Source organism: Gymnoscopelus microlampas (genome assembly GCF_963454915.1).
Source record: "Gymnoscopelus microlampas genome assembly, chromosome: 10".
NCBI classification, from domain to species: Eukaryota; Metazoa; Chordata; class Actinopteri; order Myctophiformes; family Myctophidae; genus Gymnoscopelus; species Gymnoscopelus microlampas.
In genome coordinates this window covers 22,844,763-22,861,078 of record NC_139947.1, presented here as the reverse complement: position 1 = coordinate 22,861,078, position 16,316 = coordinate 22,844,763, and the positions used below count along the sequence as shown (strand labels likewise).

The following is a 16,316-nucleotide window of genomic DNA, read 5'->3' as shown; positions in this document are numbered from 1 at the left end:
AGAGAGAGAGAGAGAGAGAGAGAGAGAGAGAGAGAGAGAGAGAGAGAGAGAGAGAGAGAGAGAGAGAGAGAGAGAGAGAGAGAGAGAGAGAGAGAGAGAGAGAGAGAGAGAGAGAGAGAGAGAGAGAGAGAGACTCCTCCCAGCACTCTCCATTGCATATCTCGATTCAGTTTGTCGCTTAATATCTCTCTCACTCTTGCTCATCTCCTCTTTCACGTTGTCCTCCCTCACACAGTCTTGATCCCATCTAATTTTCCAGCTCTCCTCTCCTCTCTTCCCCCGCTTTGGTCCTCTCCACTTCTCTCTCTCCATCTCTATGGGGCCAACATCGTACCCTCATGTCTCTATCACTGTCACCCCCCCCCCCCCCCCACCACCACCACCACCAACACCACCAATGCATATCTATGAGGTGCAGGGTGCAGCCAGGCAGTGCAGCTATCCCCTAATGTGGAATGGCTTAAAGCGCAGAGGGAGAAGCCACGGGCTGGATGCTGGATTAGACGTGGAGTGGAGGGGGGGGGGGTGGGGGGGTTGGGGTTGGTTGAGGAGCTGAGCCTCTGCAGGCTGCCGAGGGGAGCGATTTGGAGAAGGGATCAGCCCCCGCTCTGTCCCCGAACCGCTGGCAAAAAATAAATAGGGACACCACTAAGAATTCCAGCCTGAAACGAAATGAGGAGACGGGATAACAGTGGCCACCTTGGACCCCTCCTCACCTCTCTCTCTATGTCACCTGACAGACAGACAGACAGACAGACAGACAGACACTGACATTAAAGCCTGATTTATACTTGGCTGCGCATCATGTCTTGCACCAAAAGTAGCAGATCTACAAGCTGACCATGCATCGTAGACACGTGACACACTGTGAGCTTGTACGTCGGTTATTTTTGGTGTGAGACACCGGCGTGCAACCAAGTATAAATCAAGCGTTAGTCATTTTAGAGAGGACAGTGTCTGCAGACAGACAGACAGACAGACAGACAGACAGACAGACAGACAGACAGACATGACCCGAGGCTTCCTTTTGAACGGGGTTATATTCACAGCTGTGTCCGTTTGAAACTGTTGCCGTGCGTGCTCGGCTGGTCAGATGATGCTGTATTCTGAGGGTTCTCGCCATTTACAACATTTTCACGAGACAGCGTTTCACTGTTGCATTACGGTGTCATATCTCATCATCGCCACGGCCCGCTACATCGCCACAGTGTAAGTGGCCGCGTTGTTCACACATTTCATTACAAACAAAGGAACCATAGATCTGCTCTTTCCCTTCATGATGTTAGTTCTAATTGAAACAGATAACCGTGTGCATCAGATAATCTGGCTGCAGCTATTTTAAAAACACCAGTGTATGTACAGTACATCATGCAGGGTGGGGGGGGGGGGCTTCAATGAAATCAGCCACATATATTGGGAATATTTACACCCTGCCAGTATTTTGCAAGCAGCGCCCCGGGGCTTTGTGGAAGAATGGTGGTACATGGATCACCAAGGTGGTCTGGGGAGATTAGCAAACCCCCCCCCCATCCCCTTCCCCTCCAACTCTCAGCTCCATGCCCCAGGGGCTTGTGGAATATATGGGTAGTGATGTGGGATTGCATTTACAGGAACAGAAAGGGTTCTGTCATATAAATAAATGCACAGTGAAGTGACACGCAGCACGGTGAAATGATATGGCCCTCGGAGGAGCCCAATAGGAGGTCCCTTTTATCTACTGTCGCTCTCTGTGAATGTTTACTGGTTGTTGTTGTGAATTTACTGTGACCAGTTTGTGGTTTGAATAGTTTGGACCTGCAGTGATGATATACATTTGGTTCTTGCTCCTGGAGCCATGCAATTAAGTGCATCATGTATTCACTAAAAATTAGATGAATAAATTATTGATCACCGCACTAGCAAAATTAGCAAAGAGAAATCATACTTTTGTGGAACCTGCTGTAAAATGAAACAAATTGAAGTTAATTCTGGCATCACAGAGTAGCCAGAATTCAGTTGTACATTTACACAAATAACCAGCTCAGTGGCCTTGTGGGTAGAGGGAGATTGGGAGGTTGGGGTTCAATCCCCGGCCGGGTGCCGGGTCATACCAAAGACTATAAAAATGGGACCCAATGCCTCCCTTCTTGGCACTCAGCATCAAGGGTTGGATTGGGGGTACACTCTCTTGAGTTAAATGAACACTGACGGTACGTTTTAACAGCGGGCAACTCTGGGCGATGCCGGGCGACATCGCCCAAAAAGATAAAGAAAATCCATCTTTTGGACGATGTCGCCCGGCATCGCCCGGCATCGCCCGATCGCCGGCTCTCATAGACTTTCATTATATTTTTGGGCGACGTCGCCCAGTATTGCCCGCTGTTAAAACGCAGGGTGAGGATTTCTACTGTATAAAGTTGTGCTTCTTGTAGAGGCGAGAGACAGATTGTTTTACTTAAGTAAAATTATTAATACTGCAATGTAGAAACACTCTGTTACAAGCAAAAATCCGGAATAAAAAATTCACTTGAGTAAAAGTACAAAAGTATTGCTATCAAAATGTACTAGCTCACAATGCATTGCGATACGATGCATTATGAGCTTGCAGATCGGTAGGGCTGAAGTGGGTAATGTATGTTTTGTAATAATAATCAAAATCTACAAAGTAACAAGTAACTAAAGTTTTCAAATAATTGAAGTGGAGTAAAAGTATAATAGCTGCCTCTGAGATGTAGTGGAGTAGAAGTAAAAGTACAGAACATAGGAAATACTCCAGTAAAGTACAAATACCTAAAAATTGTACTTATGTACAGTACTTGAGTAAATGTACTTAGTTACTTTACACCACTGCTCATAAGACTCCATTTGGGTCCATTCGGTTCTATTTGCACACTCTCTGAGTTAAATGAACGCAGAGGAGAGAGAGACTCACCTTTCTCTCGCTGGATCTGTTTTTTCTCACAGGCAGTCGGATGGACGAAGGCTCGGACGTGGAGTCAGAGCCTGACCTGCCCTTGAAGAGGAAGCAGCGGAGGAGTCGCACCACCTTCACAGCCGAGCAGCTGGAGGAGCTGGAGAAGGCCTTCGAGAGGACACACTACCCCGACATCTACACCAGGGAGGAGCTCGCACAGAGGACCAAACTTACTGAGGCTCGGGTCCAGGTAAGCAGTTGATGCCTATTCTGTAACCACTTAAACGTTCTATTCTTAGTAAAAACAGACCTGAGTTACAACCGTACTTTTTTTTTTTCTGTCTACACCCCCTTGCGAGGCTTTGTGAACTTGTAGATCGGCTATTTTTGGCGAATGTTCCCCCCAGAATGGTCATGATGGATTCAGGTGGTTAAACATGTGTGGTACAGAATAAGCATCAACTGGGCTTACCTGGACCCAAGCCTCTGTAAGTTTGAACTTGAACACAGAACACTGCAAAATCAATTTTAAAACATTAATGAATTATTATTAGAATTATAATGCACAAGACATGAGCTGGTCAGTCCAGCTTGGTGTATGGAGGTTCATCAATGGTTCAGTAGCAGTGTGTGTTGTGGGATCCTCTTTACGGTGCCATACAGGTGTGCACAGTAAAATCCACAGTATTAATTTAACTCTGAGAGTGTACAAATGGAACCAAAATGGACCTATAGAGTACCGAAGTCCTGACGTCACACAAAAAACAATGCCATGACGCCAGAGGTAGTGGTACCTCTGGGTCACAGCGTTATTTTTTGTATTGGAATTCCCATAGGCAAATCTCAGATCGCGTCATATAAGAACTGTGTTCCAAAAATAAACAAACCACCCGGCAATTTTGTCAGGTATGTGACTCTGTGTCGTTTATGATATTGAGTTACATTTGATAACGTGTGTGTTTGGAGGAAAAAAAAAGTTGGATAAATTAGTCAGTTGATGCTTCATATCCATATGAGTGAAATCGCAGGGGTGGTTTGTTTATTTTTGGAACAGTTCTTTATATGACACAATCTAAGATTCCCCTATGGGAATTTTAATAACATTGTGACCCAGGGGGTTAGCGCCCTCTAGCGGCAGTGATGTCAGACTTCGGCGCTCTATAACCAGTCCATTTGGACCCTTATACGGATCAGGGTACGGTTCTGAAGAAGGACTCAGTTGAATATAGACTGTGTTAGTTTTCTTTGGCACACAGCGGTTATACTGTAGCTTATCTGCCTGTTGTTTAGTTTTTGGTTGGTTTCTGTTGAGAGTGTCTCCATGGACGGTGATATGAACATCCCTGCAAGCAGACAAAGTGGATCCGTCATGATCTCATTCCTCTCGCCATGCATTCGTTTGGCACTGCTCTTGCGAGTTAGAACATTCTCCTTTGCGCCGTCCTCGAATTTTCAACACTTTCTTTTTTTTTTACACACGTTACATATTTACCCGCTGAGTCGGACTTCCATTCACACATACGTAAAACACCCTTGTAAGTCGGCCAGCTGTTCAAGTCTCGCCCCAGAGAGAACGCTTCCTTTCTTCTCGCTGGAGTTTTGACAGCTCTACTGTGCCCGCACAATTCCCACTTTCTCGAAGTCGCGGCGGAGAAAAATACTGTAGAGTTATAGCAACAGCTGTTAGGTGCGCCAGCGAGGGGGCGGTGGGCGATGGTGGCGTGGTTGGGGGATAGAATGAGCCAGGGGTTGCATTCCTGATGGATTTCTCACTCTCCAACATCTTGGCTAGGATCTTTTCTTCCCACCACTTTCAAGCCCACCGCTCCTTGTAAAATTCACCGCATATTAGAGGGGGATCTTTTGGCTCCTCTCATGGGAGCTTTCAACCCAACAGCAACATGAATCAATCAAGGCCTAGTAAAGGAAAAAAAAAGAGAGAAAGGGAGAGAGGGAGAGAGCAGGAGGTACTATGCACTACTACTGCACTCAGGCATGTGATCCGTGCCAATATTCAATCCTTATTGACTGACAGAAGACAGCAACATGATTTTACAAAGTTTAATTCAGTTCAGAACAACCTGAACCAACCCAACAATTCTGCTTCATCCATCTAATACTACTGGTCAGACAGTTAGGCAGAAACACACATTGGGCCTTTTGATTATAATAACACAACTTTTATAAAAATAACTGTGCTTGCTTACAAGCAAATTGTGCTTTAACAATCGTAAATATGGATTACCACCCGGCCATGGCTCTTTAGCTGGCCCTAATTGGTTAGCTACCGTTGCTCACGTTGTGCTTGTAGGTCCAATTTTCGCTGCAGACCCCCAAATTGTGTGAAAGTCCAAGAACATATATGGACATGTGGCAAACAGGTTGTTTAGGGATTTTCTCTAGTCATCTAATGTGTGGCTTCAAAAACTCTGAATAAGGTCAAAGTAAATTAAATTTGGAAAAGACCACTAAAACTGAAGACAAATTTATGTCTAGGGCCCGAAAGAAACAATTGTTAACTTAGATGCGAGTGAAATTCTATGAAACAGCTAAAGTAAGGTTTATCAGTTTGGCTGAACAACAGAGAAATATTGAGGGCTGGCAACTTGGCCCTTTCATCAAAAAGTGACAAGTAACAAAATACTGCATGTCAATGTTTTGATTTATTTTTACGTACAAATAGAGCCAGGGAATATTTCACAGGAGAAACACACAAAATACATTTACAATAAGCCAAAACAAGCTATGCATACTGTAGGTTGGCACCAACCTCAATGGAAATAAGCTCTCTGACCTTTTGTGTTTTATCCTTTTGACATGTTCAAAGATATGATAGATATGATGCATATGTTGATTATACGGCTCATATTGTATTTTGTCGATAAAGACGTCAATCAATCAATCAGTCAGTCACCATACAATGCGACCAATCTTTCTGATCTTGCGTGAAAGGCAAAGTATCATTATATACAACCTAGACATCCAATGACTTGGGGTTACATTCAAAACTGCTCCCTGGCCATGGGAGCCCCACACTGTAAAATCCTCAGTGTAATTTAACACTGAAAGAGAAAAAATGGACCCGTAAGGTCTAACAGAGTCACTCCAACCACAACCCCCTGTTTTGAGGCTACCGTTAAGGTCTCAATGCCACAGACAGGGCAGGACATGGAGTCAGGTACCTGACCCCTCTCGGCTGACCTTGGTGACCTGTACTTGCCTGGCAGCTGCTGCTTGACACAAGATCCAGATGTGTGAGCTTGGGAGGGGGGAGCGGGGCCGCTGGTGGGGTTGCTAGCATGCTGGTGGGAGGGAGGGAAGGCATAAGCCTGAGTTATACTTAGTTGTGTGCCGGTGTCGCACACGGAAAATAGCCGACTTAAAAGCTCACATCGTGTCGCACTTCCTCAGGTTATGAGCTTTAGAAAAGAGACGGGGCCATGAGCTTGATGCCACACAGAAATAATACAGAGGGAGAGAGAAAAGAGACAAATCGAGCTGCACTTTCTGTAAGTGCCAACTGTATAAGACGTCAGAGATACATACTTCCCACAGATTACAAACATCACAAAATAATTAGAAAACCTGACTAATAACGAAAACTCCCATATCTGCTGGGTGAAGTGCAGCAAATTTGCAAACACAGCAGAAAGATTTGTGACCTGTTGACAGGAAAAGGACAATGGAATACAAGCAACATACAGACTGTCCTCTTGATTCCTGCACTATCTGCACTGTGCTGAAACCTTTAAATACTTTTGAAAATGTATATATATTATTTTTTTTGTAAAAATATCTTTCCAGCAAAAGCACACATTTTCTGGTCGTATTTTTACTTCCCCCCCTATTATACTATCCCTACTGATTGCAAAGTTGCAATGTTACACAGTTCTGTTGACACATTTCTAGTATGAATGAATTTGATTTAAAGCATCCTTGGGGTTCATGAAAGGCGCTATAACAATTCAAGCTATTGTTATTATTACTAGTGCAAATATATTTTTTATTGCACATACATTTCTCAGTTTTGATTGTTTTTATTTCACACTTGCATTGGCAATGTGACATATGTTTTCTTTTCCAAGAAAGCCCCTTTGAATTGAATTGTATTGAGAAAGAGAGAGAGAAAGTGAGAAAGAAAGAGAAAGGGAGAAATAAAGAGGGAGAGAAAGAAAGGGGAAAAGAAAGAGAGATCTAGAGAAAGAAAAAGAGAGAGCGATATATGTAGAGAAAAATAATCTTTGTATCTGCGTCTTTTCCAATTTCCAGCACTGTTCTTTAATTAATTCCATTGTCTGCTTGAACCCCATCTGGCTGCTGACCAAGCCATATTCTTATACAAAGTCACTACACGAAGACGAAGGTTGCCCAATGTACCAGTCAGCACTTCTACCATGGCATTAATTCAGATGTGTGATCACCAGATGCACACATCTCGTAGAGAAGAGGAAATTCTCCTCACATGTTATGCATGTCCCCTCACACACACTTTGGATTGTGAGCGATGCATCTGTTCGGCCACGGCCCTTAGCTTGAAGGAGGCTTCAGATATCACCATCACTAAAGACAAGCATTGAAGCACTTTTTGGCTCCATCGTATATGATATATAGATATATATCGTATATAGATATGAAATAAGTGGTTACACTTATTTCATATTTTGTCATAGGATGGTGTTGCACAGCAAAAATAGCTGATCTGTCAAATCGTGACACGTTGTGAGCTTGTAGATCTGCAATTGTGGTAGATCTTGGAAATTTTCACCAAAACAGGGGCGCAAAAGAAAAACACCCTGTGGCGTTTCTTGAGTTTTATCGACCGAACCAACTTGACCGGCCTAGATGGCCTTCGCAGGAACACATTTAAGTCAATGAAGCGACATTGTCCTTTTACAAAAACAACTTGCTTAGAAAGTTGGCTCAAAGCAACTCCCCGGAGTCATTTGTTTTGATGCGGCACAAAGGAGCAAATGCGATTTGTGGCGATCAGCGGGTCGGAAGCAATGGCTGTGTACCAGGGACCCGTGTTTGAGAATTCAAATGAATTTCTTTCACTCTGTCTTTCTACTCCCGGTAATCCACCCCCACCCCTGCACTCCTCTATCCAGTCTCAACCATCTCTCCTCAGCTGTTCTTTAATTAGCAGCCCCAACTGAAGTTACAGTAAAACTGCAATCGAGAACTTATTTGAACAAATAAAACATTATTTTAACCAATCTGAGTAAGAGTATGTTAATACAATATAACTAGTACAGCTGCAGTTGGAGGTAGTCTCCCTACTCTTTCATTGACAGATTTAGATGCTGGTGTCAGGTAGGACACCTACTGGTTGTGAGGTAGCACTGCCTTAAGCTCATAGTGCAATATCTCCCTTGACCAAGTACAGTTGCCTTACTGGTAAAAAGAGGGAGGGAGAGAGAGAGAGAGAGAGGGAGAGGGAGAGGGAGAGGGAGGGAGAGAGAGAGATAGAGAGAGAGAGAGAGAGAGAGAGAGAGAGAGAGAGAGAGAGAGAGAGAGAGAGAGAGAGAGAGATTAAGGTTCTCTCTGGCTGCTGATCTCTGATCAGTGTTTCAGCAGGTGAGTAGGAGCTTCCATCCGGGCTGCAGGCTGCATGTCCTACCGTCTCCAATGCATGGAATCTGGAGTCAATTAAGCAATATTACACGAGAGGGTGTGCTTTACCGTCATTATTGGCACGCCAGTGATGCGGTCAGGAACGAGGCGAAGCCGAGTTCCGCGAGCATCACTGAAGTGCCAATAATGTAGGTAAAGCACACCCTCGAGTGTAATATTGCGATTATACAACAGTTACCAACAAAACACATCCAAATGTATTCATATTGTGGGGCAATTCATAATAAAATGTTTCGCTATTATCCGTTTCCCTGTAAAGAGAAGAGTTTTTGACTGAGACATTAAATAGTCCCTGTAGCAGCGCTTTGAGGCACCGTCTCATCAACACAGCTGAGCTATCAATGCTTGCGCAGTGGAATGAATTCCAGTAGGCTATATGCTCCCACGACCGTGTCACGTGGCCAAAATAACTGATCTACAAGCTGACAACGCGTCGCGATGGCGACACGTTGTGAACTTGTAGATTGGCTGTTTGTTTTCGTCTGTTTGTTTTCCTACCGTGGGACAGTGTGGCGTCACAGCACAGCTGTGCCATATATGGTCTAATCAGGTGCGGACTGCGTGCGGACTGCAGTGCGGAGTGATTTATTAATGTGATATCATGCTGGTTTGAAGCACGGCTAGATAGCTATTTCAACCAATCAGATTGCTTGGTCGGAACTACCTGTTGTATAATTTCCTAACAAGACATGTCACATGGGAACATCCAACAACAACAGAGAGGGTGGGGGGGGGATAAGGGCAGGGATACAGGGTTCATACGTGTGTGTGTGTGTGTGTGTGTGTGTGTGTGTGTGTGTGTGTGTGTGTGTGTGTGTGTGTGTGTGTGTGTGTGTGTGTGTGTGTGTGTGTGTGTGTGTGTGTGTGTGTGTGTGTGTGTGTGTGTGTGTGTGTGTGTGTGTGTGTGTGTGTGTGTGTGTGTGTGCGTGTTTGAATGTGCACTTGTCAGTGTGCAGGCATGGTGTGTGCGTGTGTCCTTCTGCGTCCAGACATGCACGTGTGTGCATGGGTATACATGTACAGGCTGTGTATTCGTGCCATTGCACACGTGCACAGGCACACATGCACCATGCACCATGCACTGTATGCCTGCCTGCATGCATGGTGTATGTGTGTACAATGCTGTGCATTTATCCATACACGTGCGTGAAAATGTACGTGTGTGATCCTGCCGGCCATCTGCAGGCAGTAAAACCCCCTCCAACTCTTTGTATGTCAAGCTATGTCAAATGAGAAGAGAAAGCTAGAGTGAGGGCCTCTCTTAGCACCTTCTGTGCCTGCATGTGACCTCTGTATGGCTCCTGGCATGCATGCACCATGTTACCACCTAAGGACAGGACAGAGAGAGAGAGAGAGAGACAGAGACAGAGACGGAGACGGAGAGTTACAAAAGAACAGTTAAATATGCAATGGACTGTTACGGGTCCATTTTTACACTCAAGAGTTAAATTAACATTGAGGATTTCATTTTGAACAAAGGGGAGGAGGAGAAAGTCTGGCCTTGCCTGGCCTACTTGTTGTTAACTAGTTGTAGGAACTATTGTTGTATTGGATCTATTAGCTCGTGCTCATTTGATTTGGCTATTTTATCTCATGTGTTTATGAAAGTAGATAGCTGATATATTGCACTTTTACCTTAGCGCTAGGTATACTCTTGGTTGCTTGTTTTTACAGGAAATGCACTTAAGACCTCTGGTGATTAGTAGTTTCGTTCCCTACCTATGTTGAATGCACTTATTGTAAGTCGCTTTGGATAAAAGCGTCTGCTAAATGACTGTAATGTAATGTAATGTAAAAAGTCAAGAAGATGGGAGGTCAGAGAGAACCTGTACTGTGAATAAAACGAGAGAGAGAGAGAGAGAGAGAGAGAGAGAGAGAGAGAGAGAGAGAGAGAGAGAGAGAGAGAGAGAGAGAGAGAGAGGGAAAGACAGATTGATGTCAGGTATTTTCATGCCTTTCAGTTCCGTTGGTCTTCTCTGTTGTGAAATTCAATAAGGTTATCCAGGTTTTACTGCTTGTTGTGACCGCCGCTAAGGTTATCACACATATGCACGTACACACACACACACACACACACACACACACACACACACGCGCGCGCACACACACACACACACACACACACACACACACACACACACACACACACACACACACACACACACACACACACACACACACACACACACACACACACACACACACACACACACACACACACACGCAGCCATGCTTTATCGCTGTACAGAGGGAGAGAATGAGAGAATGAGAGAATTGGAGAAAGAGAGAGAGAGAGAGGAAGGAAGAGAAGAGAAGAGGCCTGATAAGTTGTTGAATTGAAAGTGAGAGCGGTCCACTGGGCCCGGCTAGCACAGCAGCACCTCAGGGCGAACACCAAGCTGCTCTAATTATTTGAGACTCACCTTCAGAAATAGGGCTCCAAATGATCTCCACTTGAAAGAACTGTTTTCATTTTACACCAAATGGAAAAAAGGAGGTTTTCCTGGTCTGTCAGGGTAGAAAGTAAGTGGATGACAAGCTGGAGGCAATGCGTTGCTTCCTCGCTATTGCTGCTGCTGTGTGCGTGCGTGCATGCGTGCGTGTGTGCGTGCGTGTGTGTGTGCGTGTGTGTGTTTGTGTGTTTGTGTGTGTGTGTGCGTGTGTTAAACTCAACTTAACTTCATATGAATTGCATGTGTGATACTCATTTCTATTCCTGTTGTATGTGGGAATGAAATGTGTATAGCTGTATGTGTGTGAGAGAGAGAGAGAGAGAGAGAGAGAGAGAGAGAGAGAGAGAGAGAGAGAGAGAGAGAGAGAGAGAGAGAGAGAGAGAGAGAGAGTCCTAAAACAGAGATTGAGGGAAGAGAGAGAGGGGAGAAGAGACGTGGTGAGGAGAAAGTTGGAGACACAGGATAGTGCAGTATCAGTGTGTGTGCGTGTGTCTGAGAGAGATAGAGAGAGAGAGAGAAAGAGAGAATAATAATGTGACGAGTAACTCAGGTGAGGCGATCCAACATGGTACAGGCTGCTACTTGCTACCAGGCATTCATCCTCCTCTCTCTCTCTCTCTCGCTCTCTCTCTCTCTCTCTCTCTCTCTCTCTCTCTCGCTCTCTCTCTCTCTCTCTCTCTCTCTCTCTCGCTCTCTCTCTCTCTCTCTCTCTGTAGTCCTGTTTAATTAAGACCCTAGAAATTAGTGTCCTGCTGTGTTCAAAAGGAGGTCATTTTTGCCCGTGGCAACATACACCCCCTTTCTTATTTCACAATCAGCCTCATATGTCTGACTTGTCTTGAACGTGTGTGCATGGCGGCTTCCATGGGGGGCAGGGGTGGTTATGTAGACTGTGTTGGCCCTGTTTTATGTTTACGGCATGGCTCTGCAGTTGGCTATAGCCATCTATGAGAGGGTCTGTCTGTGTGTCCGTGAGTTCGAAGCCAATCTTGTACAAAACTGGACCAATCAGCGCCAAACTGTGCACACTGCCAGTAGGCCAAAGAAGTACCTCCACTTATTGCTTTTTCCACACATGTTAAGTACTTTTTTACTTTAATTGTAATGGAAGTCAATGAAGCTCGGATCGGGCTGAAACCTATCCCAAATTTGGAATCATACATCATAGATCATCATTTAAATGGTGTTGCATGGAAAAGACCAAAGCAGACTGTCTTTAGGGTTCCAAGTTGAACATTTGAGGGTTCAGCCGTGTTGCCATATGGTTGTGTGTGTGTGTGTGTGTGTGTGTGTGTGTGTGTGTGTGTGTGTGTGTGTGTGTGTGTGTGTGTGTGTGTGTGTGTGTGTGTGTGTGTGTGTGTGTGTGTGTGTGTGTGTGTGCGTGCGTGTTGCATCAAGTGCATGGGCTGTTTTTGTCTGCACCTCGCCTTGATCAATGGTCCTTGCATGTGAAAGCATTGAGGAAAGGAAAGCCGTTTAGCCGTCGGTCTCATTGTTGACGCCTCCCCTCCCTCACTGCTCTTTGGGACCCATTCAACCAGGGAGCCTATTGTGGCCCTTTTCACTGGCTCCTTTTCTCAAAGGGGCCGGACCCCCATTTGCAGAACAACGGTTGATTAACTGCGCACACACTCCATTTGCGGTTAATAAACTGCACACACACTCCATTAACGGCCGATTAACTTTTTCTTTCCTGACAAAGATCAGTCAGTTCTTTTTCTACCCATCTCCCACATTATAGCTTACAGTAAAGCTTCATGTCATCTCCATTCTCCTCTCTATTATCAGTGGTTTGTTTTGTTGAAACAGTTACTGAATCCAGGTGTCCGACCAGGCAACCATTCAAGTCAAATGATACTGTGACATATTGATATATTGCACATGAATGCAGAACACTTGTGCCCAGTTTTGTTGTGCTTGAGTACTGTCATATTATACAGTTTATACTAAAGAACAAATTGGAGCTGCAATCTGAGGTACAAACATGATAACTTTTTCTTCAGAAGTCATGCTTTGTGTTTTGTTTGCTAACACATAATCTAAGGATTATTTGATTACTACTATTGATTGTGTCACTGGGCAGGGGCCTGGGAAGTGAAAGGGCCCATTCACACTGCTGAAATCTGAAAAGAAGCATATCTTAAAAGCTTTCACAAGCAGATCTGGCATTTCTATCTCTGTAATGATTAGTAATTTAAAATGAATTGAGTGATGCACATGTATTAACAAACACACACAACAATACAGCTCTTATTGGGTGACTCATCAAATGTATAGTATGGTTAAGCTTCTATGGCAGTATGTTACCAAAATCACCACAATAAGCCATGTTCACATCACACCTGATTATGCAGTGCATGCACATGCGCAGAAAGAAAGTTTTTCTCCTTTTTCGGACCCTTTCATCGTTGGTTATTTTCTGCAGGTGTGGTTTAGCAATCGAAGGGCCCGGTGGCGTAAACAAGCAGGAGCCAATCAGCTGGCAGCCTTTAACCACCTGTTACCAGGCGGATTCCCACCCACAGGAATGCCATCGCTACCATACCAGCTGCAGGACTCTGGCTACCCCACAACCACACTATCACAAGGTACAGGAGGACTGAAGACAAACATAGACATGTCTGTTTTCATATGGGAGTAGACCAGTGGTTTTCAAACACAGACAGACAGACAGACGGCTACAATGGGTATTGCATAACCGGGAGGGGCATGCATTCCCAATGTGCATCGTTCCCGACTTGCATCGTTCACGAGTAGGCCGGTGCCACTCTAGAACAATGCAAGGATGGGAACAATGCTCTAGTAGTAGTAATAATAATAATAATAATAATAATAATAATAATACATTTTATTTAACACATTACCTGCCAAGATATTAAACATCGTTTTTTTAATCCCCTTGCCAGTGTAATTACCTTAAATCTACGATATTTGAAACGCCGTGGAAGCCACGTTGTGTACCAAAAAAAAAAGTCCCCGTGGGTAGGGGGAGGGATTCGTGTATCCACTGGGACAATAACATTTTGGGGCTATGGCCCGTTGAAAACGGGTGGTGTTTTTCTAAAAATCCTATACTTACCTATAGTAATGCCATAAAACCAATGTCCCCGACCGTGCTGTGTTGTTGTTCAGACATGAACCTGAGTGTAAAAAACAATGTCCCTGTGGTGTGTTGTGGTTCAGACGTCAGTGGTACGGTTCACCGGCCCCAGCCCTTGCCTCCGTCCTCCATGCACCAGGGTGGTTTGTCCGGCGCAGACGGTGGCTCCTACGGCCTCTCCTCAAACCGCCACGGCTTCTCCAGCTACTCCGACACCTTCATGGGCTCGGCGGCGCCCGGCAACCACGTCAATCCCGTCAGCAACGGCCTCTCCCCACAGGTATGTGTGTGTGCGTGTGTGTGTGTGTGTGTGTGTGTTTGTGTGTGTTGTTGTTTTAAAAGGAGACTGTTCCTACTGTTTTGGTGTGTATACTCTTGTGACTGGTGGTTTGGAGGGCTGACAGGGAGATACAGGAGTGATTTAATTACATTCTAGCCTGGCTTTGGTGTGTGTGTGTGTGTGTGTGTGTGTGTGTGTGTGTGTGTGTGTGTGTGTGTGTGTGTGTGTGTGTGTGTGTGTGTGTGTGTGTGTGTGTGTGTGTGTGTGTGTGTGTGTGTGTGTGTGTGTGTGTGTGTGTGTGTGTGTGTGTGTGTCTGTCGGACACTGCTATGCCATCTACTGGAAAGAGGGCTGTGTGTGAGTGGTTGTTGTGTGTGTATATTAGAATGTGCATGTATCCTGTACGTATATGTGCAATATATCTATGTATAAAATATATGTATAATTGAGTGAGCAAGTGTGTGTATGAGTGTGTATGTGCATTTGTGTCTATGCATTTAGTGGCTGTGGTTATGCATTTCTTAAAGAATTCTCCGGTGTTGCATTTTGTCTTGATGGATGAGTGTAATTTTTGATCCTGTCCAATCTGACAAGTATTGTGTCGATGTACTGGAAGCCTTGTTTGTCAGATGGGACTTAACGTGGCATGGTGTCTATTGCCTCATCAGGCAGCAGCTCTCAAGTGACTTTGTGTAAAAGAGTCAGTAAGCGCTCCGCCAATATCCCGTTGCTAACGGGGGAATTGGAATGATAACATTTTACAATTAATTTTCCTCCCTTACATCCCTGAGTCTCTGTAATTAACTCGATTGTTCGGTGTGCCATGGTTCCAAATGGATTGCGGTTTAAACTTTTAACTACAAAGATGTTGGTTGGAGGACAAATCCTCTCCGCTCCACAGGAGAGACTCTAATGCAGGGAGACATCAGTGAGAAGAAAAGGAATAATCGCACTCCGCTAATGAGTCTGATCACGGAATTCAGACAGTTTCTCAAAGACATTTTTTAACAGATGTTGCTGTCAATGCAGTCTGGCGTAATGAATTACAGCTGATAGCCTGGTGCCTTTACTTATCAGGAGTCTTTGTTTCACTGCGGTTTAGTCTGGAATCAGCTCACTTGAACTTTAGGGGAACAAGTTGAACAACGTTGAATTCTGGGCCTCATTATAACATATCACATTGTACAGTATATTTAGTCTAATAGTGTAGTTACTAGAATATTATACTAATATACTAGGCTCTAGCATATTTAGCAAACAATGCTTGAGCCCTTGGAATCGATCAAATCATCCAAACTCTTTAGTTGTTGGACAAATTCTAATGCCAGCACTACTTCACTGCCCTACAGTACATACAGTACGTTAGACAAAACTCATGATATACAGTATATGCATTTAGTATGTTGTGTGTGAGTGTTGATGATAGCTGATAGCAGTTTGCTTTGGGTTGCCAACAAAGCGTTATTTATCTAGGATAGATAGACCTTTATTGATCCTGTGAGATCAATAAAGTATGTCATTGAAGCACCGCAGTGGGCATGAAATAGATGACATACAGGCAAGTGTAGGGAGATAAAGCTAAGAATGAAAATAATAAGAGAAAAGTTGTAGATAAAAAAAACTCTGCACTTGGACTGACCATGGTTAGCATAATGTATGAAATACAAATAGATATAAATATAGGCATAAGTTTCATGTACTATCTTTCAGCAGTAACCTGGGCAAGCTAAGCTAAAAGGTCCTCATTCTGGTCCTATCAAGCATCTGTAAGCGAGACCGGCCAATGTTGGTGGAAGTTGAAATCAGATTCAGTGTCAGACACTAAAGAAAGAAGCCGCATACGCCTCCTCTCATTCACGAGGCGTTGCTGGGGATTGTGGGCTGTTTCTTTTTTTTTGGTACGCGACTGCGCTTAGGCTATGTGTCAATGTGTTTGTGTGTCGACACAAACTGAGA

General features: G+C 44.4%; 1 protein-coding gene across 4 annotated transcripts in view; it reads left to right on the top strand.

Annotated features, from left to right (window-relative positions):
* LOC311053481 (paired box protein Pax-7-like) overlaps positions 1-16,316 on the top strand; it is an 80,094-nt gene that overhangs the window by 25,162 nt on the left and 38,616 nt on the right. For all 4 annotated transcript variants that reach the window (XM_084069057.1, XM_084069055.1, XM_084069056.1 and 1 more), the window contains exons 5-7: positions 2,944-3,143; positions 13,406-13,568; positions 14,164-14,360. In XM_084069057.1, coding sequence (XP_083925183.1) covers positions 2,944-3,143; positions 13,406-13,568; positions 14,164-14,360 — 560 coding nt within the window. The remainder of the gene's footprint in view (positions 1-2,943; positions 3,144-13,405; positions 13,569-14,163; positions 14,361-16,316) is intronic.